The sequence below is a fragment of the Tachyglossus aculeatus genome, chromosome 12 (assembly GCF_015852505.1).
Source record: "Tachyglossus aculeatus isolate mTacAcu1 chromosome 12, mTacAcu1.pri, whole genome shotgun sequence".
Lineage (NCBI taxonomy): Eukaryota > Metazoa > Chordata > Mammalia > Monotremata > Tachyglossidae > Tachyglossus > Tachyglossus aculeatus.
Window position 1 is genome coordinate 8359924 of NC_052077.1, and position 13580 is coordinate 8373503.

Here is a 13580-nt window from a genome sequence, read left to right on the forward strand (position 1 = left end):
CATTCAATAAATGATCGCTAATATTACAAGTTCCATAAGGGACAGGGACTGTGTCTGATCAGATAATCTTGTCTACTCCAGCACTTAGCAGAGTGCTTGGCACAGAGTAAGTGCTCTGCTCTTCCATCTGCTCCCTGCTGCAATTCAGAGCCTGTAGGCGTCAGCAAAAGGTGGCTACCTCCACTCCTGCCAAGGGGTAAAGAAGCAGCGTCTGTTGAGTTTCACTGGGTGTCACCTGGCTCGGGTAACAGGGAGGAAGGGGAGGGAAAACCAGAGTGGGGTGGGTTGACCTAAGGGCCGCCCCATTCTGTGCTCTGGCCACAAACCAACCTGGTAGTTCACAGAGCCTCCCACCCGCTTCCACTGCTGCCAGCTGCCTTGGCATTTTCTCCCCCGCTGATGCCACCGTGACATAAAGATGCCCCACTAGTCCTTTAGTGGAGGGGGCTTGGGGGGGAAAGGTCATGGAATTTAGGATGGTTCTGCCGGGGCTAAAACACCTGGTCACTTGGTGGAGAAAAGCATCTCCGAGGAAAAGAGATAATTCCCTATAAGATGTACAGACTTTTAATTGAACTTTCATTACATAGAACTATCAATTTACATATAAGTTATCATTTACAACCGACGTTTGTTATTCCGAGTAGTTCTGAAATGAAATCATTAGAAAACCAGAACCTAATGGTTTTGTTTGAAGTTAAACAGTGCACGTAGTTTTTTTTATTTTTTTCAATGGATGCAGAAACAGGAGTGGTTTGAATATAATTACTAGTCGGGGAGCTACCAAGAGTGGGCTCTAACGTTGGGGTTTAAAACCTTGAATGAAGGGCATAGACTTAATAAATACTAGGCTATAGATTGCCCCTTTGGCTTTCCCTTAAGAAGACACCGCCTAGCCCTATGTAAAAGACAACAGCTGGAAACAATTTTGAAGGCATAGATCAGCCAACAACAGAAGCCAGAAATATTGCACTACAAATTTCAAAGTAGTCATTTTCTATATACTCAAGAAAGTATTGAACAATGCAAGCCTCTAAGTGCTTTGAGTATTAAGATAAAATTTGTTTCAATAGGAGGTAGGCAAGAGTTGAGGCTCTAGTGTAAGATCCAAGAATCTGGATTTTTGGATACATTTTTCCCTAAAGAATGCCTTTTCTAAGTTCTTAAATAATAAACATAAGGTTTACTATCCAAATAAAAGGTACTAAAACATGAATATTTGGCCCTTGCCTCCTTCTCTGGCTGCAAATATTGTGCATCTGTGACAAATATCCAGAAACATTTTGTATTTGTTACCAAAGTCTTATACACTAGGAAAACTATTACAGTGAATAGGGAGAATCTGAAAAACACAATTCATTTTTTAAACCATCATACTTCACAAAACTTGGAATTGCTATTTCATGCCCTTTAGTGGACAGAAATGATCTCTAGATTTCTCCTTTTGATGACTTCTTTCCTCTTGCTCCTTTGCCATTTTCTCCAAATGACATTTAAGAAGATGATTCAGCTGTGCTTCACACTGACTTGAATGCTGCAATCCATTAGCTCTTCCTGAAGAGGGAAAGACAAGAAAATGATTATAGAAGCCACCTCATTTATCACTGCAATCACCATTTCTGATATAGAATCAAATCCAACATACCCAGGAGACAGTAGCCATGTGCTGAATGTGGAACTCTTAGACTGGGAATTCTCTGAGGGACCATGTCTAATTCCCAACTGCGTATTCTCTCCCATCACTTGGTTCAGTTTCTGCACGCAGTAAGCGCTTAATACTATTACTACTACACCCTGATGCTGTGTTGCTTTAGGGCTGGGCATTATTTAGCATTTCCTAAGCAGTCCAGCATTCAGATCACATCAGAAGCAGTGTTTGTCACGACAAACAGCATATATAAGGGATTCAAAGGAAGGAGCCAGGAGTGGGGCACGGGTGTAGAAACAGAACCCGGGCAAAGAAGGAAGGGCTTTCCCAACTCAGCAGATGACTGAGGAACTAAATGTGAAGCAGAAATTTCTACCTCGAAACTAAAATATCCACCTGGGTTCTGACTGGGAAGGTGAAAACCCTAAGGAGATGCCGTGAGACAAGAGGAACAGATCTAGACAGAGTCAGAGTTAGATACCTCAACTCTTGGTTTTATTTAGCTCTTTTCTTTGAATGAAAAGAAAGGCAAGGAAGCAGGGACAACAAATTGTGAATTGGGAGGCCCCAGCTCGTAGTCTTGGTTCCATCTTTTTGGGTTGCTGAAGTAGCGGTAGAGTCGCCTGCATCCTCCGAGATGTCTTCTGAGGGTGGCATCGGACCACACTCAATTCCTCTCTGATTTCTCTCGCTCCTCCACTAATTCACCTCAAAAACTTGAGGCTTGTGCTGGCAGCAGCTTTAACAGGAGGGCTGCTGGGTGTGTGGTTGGTCAGGGAAAGCTAAGACGAAGCGGGAGTGGTGGGGAATGAGCAGAAGAGAAAACGCTTCCCTGCCTTGTAATAATATTATAATAATAATTATGGTACTTAAGTGCTCACTTAAAAGGCCCTGTACCAAGTGCTGGGGTGGTTACGAGAAAATCAGGCTGAACCCAGTCCCTATCCCACATGGGCCTCACAATCTTAATTTCCATTTTACAGATGAGGTAACTGAGGCACAGATAAATTAAGTGACCTGCCCAAGGTCACCCAGGAGACAAGTGGCAGAGCTGGGCTTAGAACCCAGTGCTTTGCACATAGTAGGCGCTTAACAAATACCATCATTATTATTATTATTTCGGATTCCCAGGCCTGTGGTCTATCTCCTAGGCTATGCTCCTTCTCAAAGGCCCCCCGCTTGCAGGTTACAAGCAGGCCTCGGAACCTGCTTCTCAAAGCCCCACCCTTTCGAAGCCTTCAAAGTGGCTCGGTGTTATGAAAAGTTGCCCAGGCTACTCCAAGAAGGTAATGCAAGCAGGATGACTTTTCCACTCAACAAGCAAAACATGCATTTTCAATGCTGAATTTGTAAGGCTAAGACCTTTCGCATTTTACCTTCACAATGCTGGATTACATTTCCCCACAATCTGTTCTTCTTCAAGCAGGCCAAGTTGCCCACGATTAACAAGTGCCTCTTCCCCCTTGTCAGCGCAACATTTGTTCTTCTTTCTGAGTCTATGAATCCAAATTGCCTTGTCCTCACACAAGACAGTACAATGACCTCCTTCTCGGCACCCTGAAAAGCATCTACGGTGGACACCTGGACGGCTTTAATATTGGGATAATCTGAGTGTCCAGCGCTGAATAAATTACAAAGCTGTGGAAGAAAGACAACACTTTAAAAACCCTATTCTTTAGGCTCATTTCTTCCTGCTTGAAGAAAATGTGAATTTGGGTATATGCACCAACCAGACTCAAAATCCCTTATAAACAAGATGTCTAGGTGTAAAAAGGCTGTTTTACCAACCTCTGTTATAAATTATTTATTTATATTCTCCTTTAGCAATTTTCGGGTAGGGAACATGTCTACCAACTCTGCTGTATTGTTCTTTAAATGCTTAGTACAGTGCTCTGCACAAGAAAGTGCTCAATAAATACCGCTGATTTACCTAATTTTTTAAGCTTAATACTTTTATAGCCCTTAGTATTTTTAGGTCACACCTCAACTTCTAGATTAATGATATCAAATTTAGAAGACCGGGAAATATCAGTCTGATGAAATCAATAATGAAGCAGTATTAAATATGATCGTTTATCCAATACTAATTAGGCTTTTCTAATAAACAGAATCAATTCTGGGTTCCTCCTCTGGCCTGTAAACTCTCTTGTGGGCAGGGATCATTGTCTACCAACTCCATTGTACTGTACACTCTCCCAAGTGCTTAGTACAGCGCTTTGCACACAGTAAGTGATCAGTAAAGATCATCGATTTATTAATTCAAAGGACATATTTAAAAAGCTAGAAGAAATTCATTCATGAATACAATAGTATTTAGTACTCTATACAGATGAAGACACATTTTAGAAACAGAGGTTCAATCCCATCTGTTTCAAATCATAGGAAAGTTTCCCCACCCTAATTTAATATGCCTTCTTTTTCTAACAGCTGTTAATTAAATGTAATTTAAACCTTGTTAGGCCCATATTTGATTATGGAAACAAAAAGCCAGACTGTTCTCATCAAAATTGGAACAGCAGAGTGGCTTAGTGGAAAAAGCACGGGTTTGGGAGTCAGAGGTCCTGGGTTCTAATCCCGGCTCTACCATTTATCAGCTGTGTGACTCTGGGCGAGTCACTCAACGTTTCTGTGCCTCAGTTACCTCATCTGTAAAATGGGGATTAAGACCGTGAGCCCTTCGTGGGGCAACCTCTTTATCTTGTATTTACCCTAGTGCTTAGAACAGTGCTTGGCACATAGTAAGTGCTTAACAAATACCATCATTATTAAAATCAGAACCCTTCAGTTCCCACCCTGTAAATAATTATTAGCTTTTTAAAAATCCTGAAATTCCAAAAAGCTCATGAAAAATGCAAAATACAAAGGCTTTTTAAAATTTTTTGAACCGTTATTTTACTACCCCATTTTGCTCAATGCAATCCGAACCTGATTCATCTGTGATTTGTACAGAGTTATCACGCCGATCGCTGATGCCTCTATTCCGCTCGCAATCAGTGACTGAATCAGTTTGAGTGTAAAAGTAGCTTCTGCCAGGTTATGAAAACTGTTATCTCTTCCGATCTGGATTAGGAAATAGGTCTGAAATTATGCATCTCTGAAAAATTACACACAAAGCCCACAAGCCTGGCAAGTGAAATAAAACCGATATCGTACAAACCCAGACTTCTCTGTCAGCATCAAGGGTATTCATCACTTACCTGTTCCGATCCATGAACGTTATAGAAACACAGCGTTGGTAACCAATCCAGTAAAGGCCTCCTGTCTCTTTCTGAAATTCCATCTATCAGGCTTCCTTCGTAGAACAGGTCGTTGGCTATGGCACTGATTGCGGGGTGACAGCGATACTGTGTTCGCAGCAGAACTGCGTGATGACCCTTAGAAATTTCAAGCCAGAATATCTCATTTTCTAACGAAAGAAAATCCAAATATTGGAAAAAAACAAAACGAAACAGAAAAAAGTCCCCAACTCCAAACCCACCAAAAATTTTTGCTGCGAAACCCCAATACCCAAAATCCCCTAAGCCAAAATTGTGTTGTTCAGGGATGGATAATAGTCTTGGGCTACTAAACAGAAATCATATACTTAATGAGATTTCTGGAGGCCTTCCCAGACTAAGCTCCCTTTTCCCTTTCCTCCTCCTCTCCCCATCACCCCCCACCACCCAGCCTTACCTCCTTCCCCTCCCCACAGCACTTATATATATTTGTACATATTTACTACTCTATTTATCTTGTACTTATTTATTACTCTATTTTATTAATGATGTGCATGTAGCTATAATTCTATTCTTTCAGTTTTGACACATGTCTACATGTTGTCTGTCTCCCCCTTCTAGACTATGAGCCCACTGTTGGGTAGAGACCGTCTCTAGATGTTGCCGACTTGTACTTCCCAAGCGCTTAAGTGCAGTGCTCTGCACACAGTGAGCGCTCAATAAATATGACTGAATGAATGGAGCAAGCCAATATTATTACTATTGTTAATAGTAATGATATTTGTTGAACATTTATTAAGGCATTGTTCTAAGCGCTAGGGTAGGTGCAAGATAAACGGTTGGACACAGTCCCTGTCCCACACAGGCTCAGTCTTAATCCCCATTTTAAAGATGAGGGAGCTGAGGCACAGTGAAGTGACTTGTCAAGTGGTGGAGCCGGGATTAAAACCCAGATCCTTCTGACTCCAGGCCCATGTGCTATCCACTAGGCCACGCTGCTTTGCTATTACCTGGAGGAAATTTCGGAACTAAAGTACGTGTTCAAAAAATAGAACCCTCCTCCTGCAAATCTGATATCAGGGTCTGCCCAGGGTCACAGCCCCGAAAAGGGCATGACCGGTGGCCCAGAACCCAATCCCTCCCATCCTCTGCCTGTTCTTGGGCCTCGCCGCTCCAAAAAGTGTTCAGGGCTGAATGAGAGCAGCCTGTGCCCTGCTTCTAGCTGCAGTTCCAGGAGGCTTGCTCCATTTGGAAGCTGATGCAGTGGGAGTCAGTCGGTCACACTTATTGAGCGCTTACTGTGTGCAGAACACTGTACTAAGTGCTTGGGAGAGTACAACAGAACATCAGACATAGTCCCTGCCCACAGCGAGCTCACAGTCTAGAGGGAAGGATCCTGAGCACCCCCAGAAACAACTGGGGGGGGTTGACACCAGGGCTGTCTATGGAGCCATCTCCCTTTTCTAGACTGTAAGCTCCTTGCCGGCAGGAAAGGTCTGTTTATTGTTCTATTGTACTCTCCCAAGCACTTAGTACTGTGTTCTGCACACAGTAAGTGCTCAATAAATACAACTGAATGAATTAGTTCTTCCCTCTTCCACAGGCTCACAGTTCCCTTCTATCAACACCCCCCACCCTTCCCACATTGGAAATGGGAAAGAGAGGGGAAGAGGGAAGGTAACGTTTGATCTCTTTGATATGCCACCTTGAGAATAGTACCTTGCTCCCTACAATCAATGATTTAAAGTAAATCAATGATGATCCATATGATCAAAATAATTTTTTTCCCACGGAACACTTAGGGCTCAGGCTGCGACGGTGTCACACACCCTTTTAAAAAGGGGAAGCATTCTACCACTCAAAATGCAATGTCTCGCCATCGATGTATTTCGATGACTTTGGCTCGGAAGAAACGTACGTCGTAGCCTCTGTAAAACGGTGTACGTACCATTATGCAGAGCCGGTCAAAAAGAGTCTGCTCCAATCCGTTATCATGAGCACAATCTGAACCTTGAATTGTTGGAGGCAGCTGCTTAGGGTCTCCGACAAGAACTAATTTTTCACACTCAAACCTATGAATAGAATTTCACCGTCAGGGGCATCTTCAAGTGCAAAGCATAGAATTTCAAAGACACAGCATAAGATCTAAACACGACCAAAAACCACTCAGCGCATCCAAGGCACTATTACTTTCAATTACTAGAAATTATCTCTGTTGCAAAGGGAAGGGACACTCACCTACCAGCAAGATATGCTGCTCTGACTTTATGCTCTTTTTCCAACCTAAAATGAGTCCTTAAGGTCAGAATTCGGTCCAATGCCTAGTTGCGGGAAATCATAGTAGGTCTTATCAGGACCCAGGTTATTCGCCGGAGAATGCTTCGCACCTCATAAAGGGAACATCTGCTTCAGGTTGCATACATTTATCCATCCTTACCTACCTCGGGAGGAGTTTCCTTGCGTTTGTGTCCATCTTTGTTGATAGACGGGTAAGTTTCCACAAAGGGGACACTTCTCTGTATTCAGAATTAGGCCCGAGGCCTATACACACTGATAACTGATCTGACTGCTAGTTTCACATTTTTGAGGCATTGCCAAAGATATTATCAGTCACTGAAGTGTTTTCTCCAGGGTCTGGGTCGGGGGTGACCAAGATGTCTCCATAGCTTTACTGAATGTCAGAAAGGAAGATGTGAGGCTTTAGAAAAATTTCCTACTGGTGATTCAATTAGAGGATTGTACACCTCAGTTGAACAGGAGTAGGCTGCTCCAAGTAGCACACTTCTTCTGTCTTCCTTTTTTGCTTCTACCAATAAGAGGGTTCCTCCATAAAAACACCATGGCTTGGTAGATTTGGTGACTACCAAGAGTGCTAAAACCTAGTTGGATTTCATAAACTCTCACTTGGCTCTCAGTAGATGTGCCGTCTGAGGGACCTTGTAGGTAGCAAGTTTATTAAAAGAGCAGCGTGGCCTAATGGAAAGAGCATGGGCCTGGGAGTTGAAAGAGGTGAATTTTAATCCCAGCTCTGCCACATCTCTGCTATGTGACCACTTCATTTCTCTGTGCTTCAGTTCCCTCATCTGTAGAATGGGGATTAAGACTGTGAGCCCCATATAGGGCAAGGACTGTGTCCAACCTGATTACCTAGTATCTATCCCAGTGTACTGAACAGTCAATGGCATTTTGAGTGCTTACTGTGTACAGAGCACTGTAGGAGAGTACAATACAATAGAGATGGTTGATAGGATCCCAGTCCACAAGGTATAGGCACCTCATCTCTATGAGGTCAACCTGGGGTCCAGAACACTTCCTCTCCTTTACTTCTTTGCAGGGAGGGAAGCATCATTTCCTTCCCCATTACTCCTTTTTTTTAATATATATCCAGATCATGCAATTTTCATTCAGTTGGGGAAGAATCTTTTTTTTTTTTTCCATGGAAGATGGTTTCTGTGCATTTCAGGACGACTGGGAGAGACAATGAGGGGTTACTGGTGTACTGGATCGGGATGATGAAGGCTTTTATGAGAAGCTGCTGTGGCTCAGTGGGAAGAGCCTGGGCTTTGGAGTCAGAGGTCATGGGTTCAAATCCCAGCTCTGCCAACTGTCAGCTGTGTGACTTTGGGCAAGTCACTTAACTTCTCTGGGCCTCAGTTACCTCATCTGGAAAATGGGGATTAAAACTGTGAGCCCCCTGTGGGACAACCTGATCACCTTGTAACCTCCCCAGCGCTTAGAACAGTGCTTTGCACATAGTAAGCGCTTAACAAATACCAACATTATTATTATTATTGTTATTTTGCAAACAGAAACTTTTCAAAGTAGCTTTACCTGGCAATGGGAAGAAGAGAAGCGGGTTCCGTCATCTGACTGCACTCATCCAGGATGACTACTGGGAATTTAAGATTGTTCATGCATGGAAATGGGCAGGCTGCGCAGGTAGCTCCAACTACTCGTATCTTTAGTTCAGAAAAGAATACGCTCATTAATCAACAGTATTTATTGAGCCCTTGCTTGCCGTATGCAGAGCACTGTAGTGAGCGCTTGGGAGAGTACAATATAACAGAGTTGGTAGACGCGTTCCCCGCCCGCAACGAGTTTATGGTCAATGAGTCTACAGGCATCGGTCAGCAGGCCTAAAGCATCAAGTGCTGAGGATTGCTGAAGTGGTACAAGAAAACATCTCTGACTGAAGAGAGAGCTCCGTCTCTCTGACAGTGTACTTGTCTTATCTTAGGCCCTCGAGTCGTTTCCGACCCATAGCGACACCGCTGACACATCTCTCCCAGAAAACCCCGCTCTCCATCTGCAATCGTTCTGGTAGTGTACTACTAGAGACGATATGAATCATTTAGGCTCTCTACAAGAAAGCAATGTCATTTACTGAAAACCGTGTGAGCCCAGGAGTCAGGTGACGTGGGCCCGAATCCTTGCTCTGGCACTCGCTTCCCGTATCATTTAATAATAATAATAATAATAATAATGGCATTTGTTAGGCGCTTACTATGTGCAAAGCACTGTTCTAAGCGCTGGGGGGGATACAATGTGATCATGTTGTCCCACGTGGGGCTCACAGTCTTAATCCCCATTTTTACAGATGAGGGAACTGAGACTCAGACAAGTTAAGTGAATTGCCCAAGGTCACACAGCAGACTTGTGGTGGAGCCGGGATTCGAACCCCTGACCTCTGACTCCAAAGCCCGTGCTCTTTCCACTGAGCCATGCTGCTTCTCTATGCTCTGGGCCTCAGTTTTCTCACCTGGAAAAAATGGGGATACGCTCCCTGGCCCCCTTCCCCCTCAGACCAAGGGATTGGAACATAGTGAGTCCTTAAATGATACTATTATTGTTATTATTATACCTTACAGTATCCATATTTAAAACGTAAATTATAAGAAATTTGATCTAGCTTACTCAGATATAATGTGGATTGTTGAATCCCAGTATATGAAGTGAAAACTTCATAAGACATTAAAAATATGTATGCAAAATTGTAGATTATCACTGCAGTCTTCTAAATATGTCTAAATAAACCCAATAGGTACACCTACATTCTTCCCCTTCTAGTCCAATTTTGGGTGAAAATGCAGGCACGTAAGTGGGGTGCTTGTTGGAAGGTCTGAAAGCAATTTACCCCAAGGAACAAAAAAGATGATACTTGACTTTCATTCCCAATTTCTCCAGAGGAAATTCTAAAGTTCTATATTTTTCTATGGTTGAAAAATGATCAGACCTCAGCATAAGCTCCTCTTTTGCTCTTTTGGAGCCTTGCCTAAAATTCCCCTATCTGACACTTGCCAGCTACATCGCTGAACAAAACCTGGGAACAAAAAAACATTTAAATTAAAATAATTTTGTCCCCAATTGGATCAAATACAAATAAAGCCTATGCCACACCCATGAAAATGACAAATACTTTGTCCTAGAAATTTACAATGCACTATTTTACTCTGGCTTTAAGGATGAAATTTTTTGGGGGGGTTAAGTACTTAGCGTTGTTGCATGTGTTTATTACCTGTTTGCTGACATGTGTACTACCTGTAAAATATGTTTTTGCAAAGACTGAAAAGATTGAGCATTAGAACATTAATTAGGCATACAACTTGATATTATTGGGCTAATATTAGGGCTATATTAATAATATATATTAATGTAATATATAATATACTATACTATATTAGGGCTAATATGCAGAATATGCATTTTATAGAACATTAAAAATCATATCTGTCAAAAAATATCTTCCTTTATTAACTGAAATTTAGGAACACAAGAATGACCTAAATTGTAAGATTTTGAGGGGCTGAGAAATTGTAAGATGAAGATAATCTTCCTAAAATAGCTATTTAAAGGGACAGTTTCACCCATGAATGGACCTGTTCACTTTCTGATGAATAAAGCCTTTTAAAAAAGGAATGGGAGGCAGTGGAGTCTAGTGGAAAGAGTTCAGGACTGGGGGTCAGGAGACCTGAGTTCAGGTCTGGACTGGGCCACTGGCAGAGCCACACTGGCCTGCTGTGTGACTTGGACAAGTGTTGTTTAATTTCTCTTTGCTGCAACTTCTTCATCCATAAAATGGACACAATAATACCTGCCTTTCCCTACCTCAGAAATTAGGGATGAGAAAACAGTTTGGAAAAATGAAAGGACTATACTGACATCGAGGTATTATTACTATTATTATTTTATATACTGTAACAATATGCACTTCTTTGATGGGTTTGTATTACTAACTCAAGTTCCTTCCCCACTTTATACAAAATTGCACTTTGTCATATTCCTAGGATAATATATTTCTTAGCATCAGTAATGACTCTGTTGCATGGATCTGAAAGGGAGTTTAAATAAATAGAGGAGAAAAGTTTTGTGTTTGAAGGAACTGAGAGTGTGAGACTATACAATAATAGAAACAGCTTATTCTGGGAAGACATTTTACTGCTTTGTTGGATTCTGACAAGAATCTTCTAAATTGGACAAAATTAGATTCAAATGAAAATAAAGAAAACCATTCTGAGACTTTTTTTCCAAGTACCTGTTTTAGTAGTGCTCTGTTGGTGCCCAACTTATGTTGTTCAATACTTTTTCTTATATATACCCTCTCCATAGCAGTCAGGTCGTCTTTCATTAATGCATGTAGCTCTTTTAATTGCTCATTTTCATTTCCTGAGCCAGCATGTAAGCTTTGAAAACACATTTTAAAAACATAATTAGGGCATATAGTTTTTTTTCTGGATACAACCAAAAGAATATTGCACAACTTAAAAAGGCCCACACCTCTCTCTTCACGTCAAAGCAATGACCTCCTGCCTGATTTGCTTGATTTCCCCCTTTTAGACTGTGAGCCCACTGCTGGGTAGGGACGTCTCTATATGTTGACAACTTGTACTTCCCAAGCGCTTAGTACAGTGCTCTGCACACAGTAAGCGCTCAATAAATACGATTGATTGATTAATTAACCTACGTCAATAAGGGTAGCCTTAGTAAAGAATAGCAAGGAAGAGCAGAACAAAGAGAAATAGCTTCTACTTTCAATGGCAAGTTCAGACCCAAACATTAAAAGGTTCCTTAAGGCAAAAAGTTATTTGATGGTGTGACTGCGATGGGATTTGCAGTAGCAACAAAATGTATTAAGTGCTTATCATGTGCGGATCACTGTTCTAAGGGGAAGAGGCCATATTTCCTGCTGAAGGCAGGATATTCCTCTTTCCCCTTCTACTCCAACTTTATTTAGGAATGCACTGTTTTATTCCCATTGGGCAAAGGACTAGAAAAAGTTCCCTGCCATTTTAATGTACGTATATTGTAAAGGACGTAGTCTCTTTGGTCACCCACAAAGACAAAAATCTCAACTTGCAAAACCTATCCTTGAAATGTTGCTAGTATATAGTACCTGGCATTGCCCACCCAGGCCAGATTTGCCTAATTTATTCTCAGCTACTGGGTCGAAGATTTGGTCTTTGCTCCAGACCAGGGGTGGAAACGTCTCACTCCAGACCAGGCATACCCATGAGTTGGGACTGAAGGCAGGGGAGATGGTGAGGACGGGGCAAAGCCCACACTCACTATCAAGGAGCCCAACCGCAGCTTGAAATTCCTCAGTGGAGAGCCTCTTTTTCAGTCCCCACTGGGCCCTCAGCGCCCACAGCATCATCTCCAGACTCTGCAGTTGCTATGGAAACTTAGGCGGTGGTCCAGCAAAGAGCTGGCCCGAACAAGTCCCCGGAGCTGTGGGTGCAAACATCTTCCTCTCTTACTCCTCCCCTCATAACAATAATGCTCCCATCTGAAGGCTTCGTGTACCTCAAGATCAGCCCCATCTGGTCTCCTGAAGAAAATGGCACTGTTACCTGTATGGCAGAATTGGCTTGGCAATTTTCCGAATGCTCCCAACTCTGATAAACTTTTCAAATCCCAAACTGAGTAGCCTTCAAGGAAGAAAAGACATACCTTCATCCATTTGGGAAATGGAACATGAAATAGACTTTAAACAAGTGATTCTCTTTAAAAAAAAAATTTAAATAATGAATTTGATATACGTATGTGCCCTGGACAAGGACCACTGCATCACGTGTCCAATCCAGGGATAACTCCTGCCCTACTTACTGATTTACTCCAGTGTAAATAAACCCCACCCCTGATGTTATGTCCAATAACTGCGGAGAAGTCAATTACCTAAAATTGATCTTAGTATCTGCACATGGTAAGTGCTCAGTGAACACTAGTGATTTATTATAGGTTTTACTGTATTCTGGCTACCTGTCTGGTGGGAATGATTGCCTGGCCAGCTCCCAAGAGGTGGCTGGACTCTGTCTGTAACTAAGATACATCTCCCTCTCCTGCCCCGCCTCAAAAGTTACAAGGTCTAGAAATTATAAAAAAAATAAAAGAGGAGCCAAATTCTACATCATCATCATCATCATCAATCATATTTATTGAGTGCTTACTATGTGCAGAGCACTGTACTAAGCGCTTGGGAAGTACAAATTGGCAACATACATGTGCAAGAGTGTGGACTGGGTGGTCATAAGTCTGCAGAGGTGTCCCTCCTGAACTTCAAGGGGATGAAAGGATCTTTTCACACCCCCTTGCGAGGAATCCAAGATCCTCTACCAGACCCTCACTCCCAGCACAGTCACAGTGCAAAGTTAGCTGCGGCTTTGGGTCTTCTTGGGTGTGTGACAAAAATAAGTAGGAAGTGGAATCACTAACAGAGATTT

At 42.3% G+C, this 13580-nt stretch overlaps 1 protein-coding gene across 6 annotated transcripts in view; it reads right to left on the minus strand.

Moving 5' to 3' along the window:
* Positions 1-555: 555 nt before the first annotated feature.
* ZGRF1 (zinc finger GRF-type containing 1) overlaps positions 556-13580 on the minus strand; it is a 56068-nt gene continuing 43043 nt past the window's right edge. For 5 of the 6 annotated variants that reach the window (XM_038755218.1, XM_038755216.1, XM_038755217.1 and 2 more), the window contains 8 exons: positions 12711-12788; positions 11396-11543; positions 8695-8822; positions 6812-6935; positions 4846-5022; positions 4574-4708; positions 3025-3286; positions 556-1554 (listed from right to left, as the gene is read on the minus strand). In XM_038755218.1, coding sequence (XP_038611146.1) covers positions 1397-1554; positions 3025-3286; positions 4574-4708; positions 4846-5022; positions 6812-6935; positions 8695-8822; positions 11396-11543; positions 12711-12788 — 1210 coding nt within the window. In that variant the 3' untranslated portion in view covers positions 556-1396. Of the gene's footprint in view, positions 1555-2223; positions 2431-3024; positions 3287-4573; positions 4709-4845; positions 5023-6811; positions 6936-8694; positions 8823-11395; positions 11544-12710; positions 12789-13580 lie in introns of those variants that run through there. The other variant, XM_038755214.1, reaches the window with a different exon arrangement.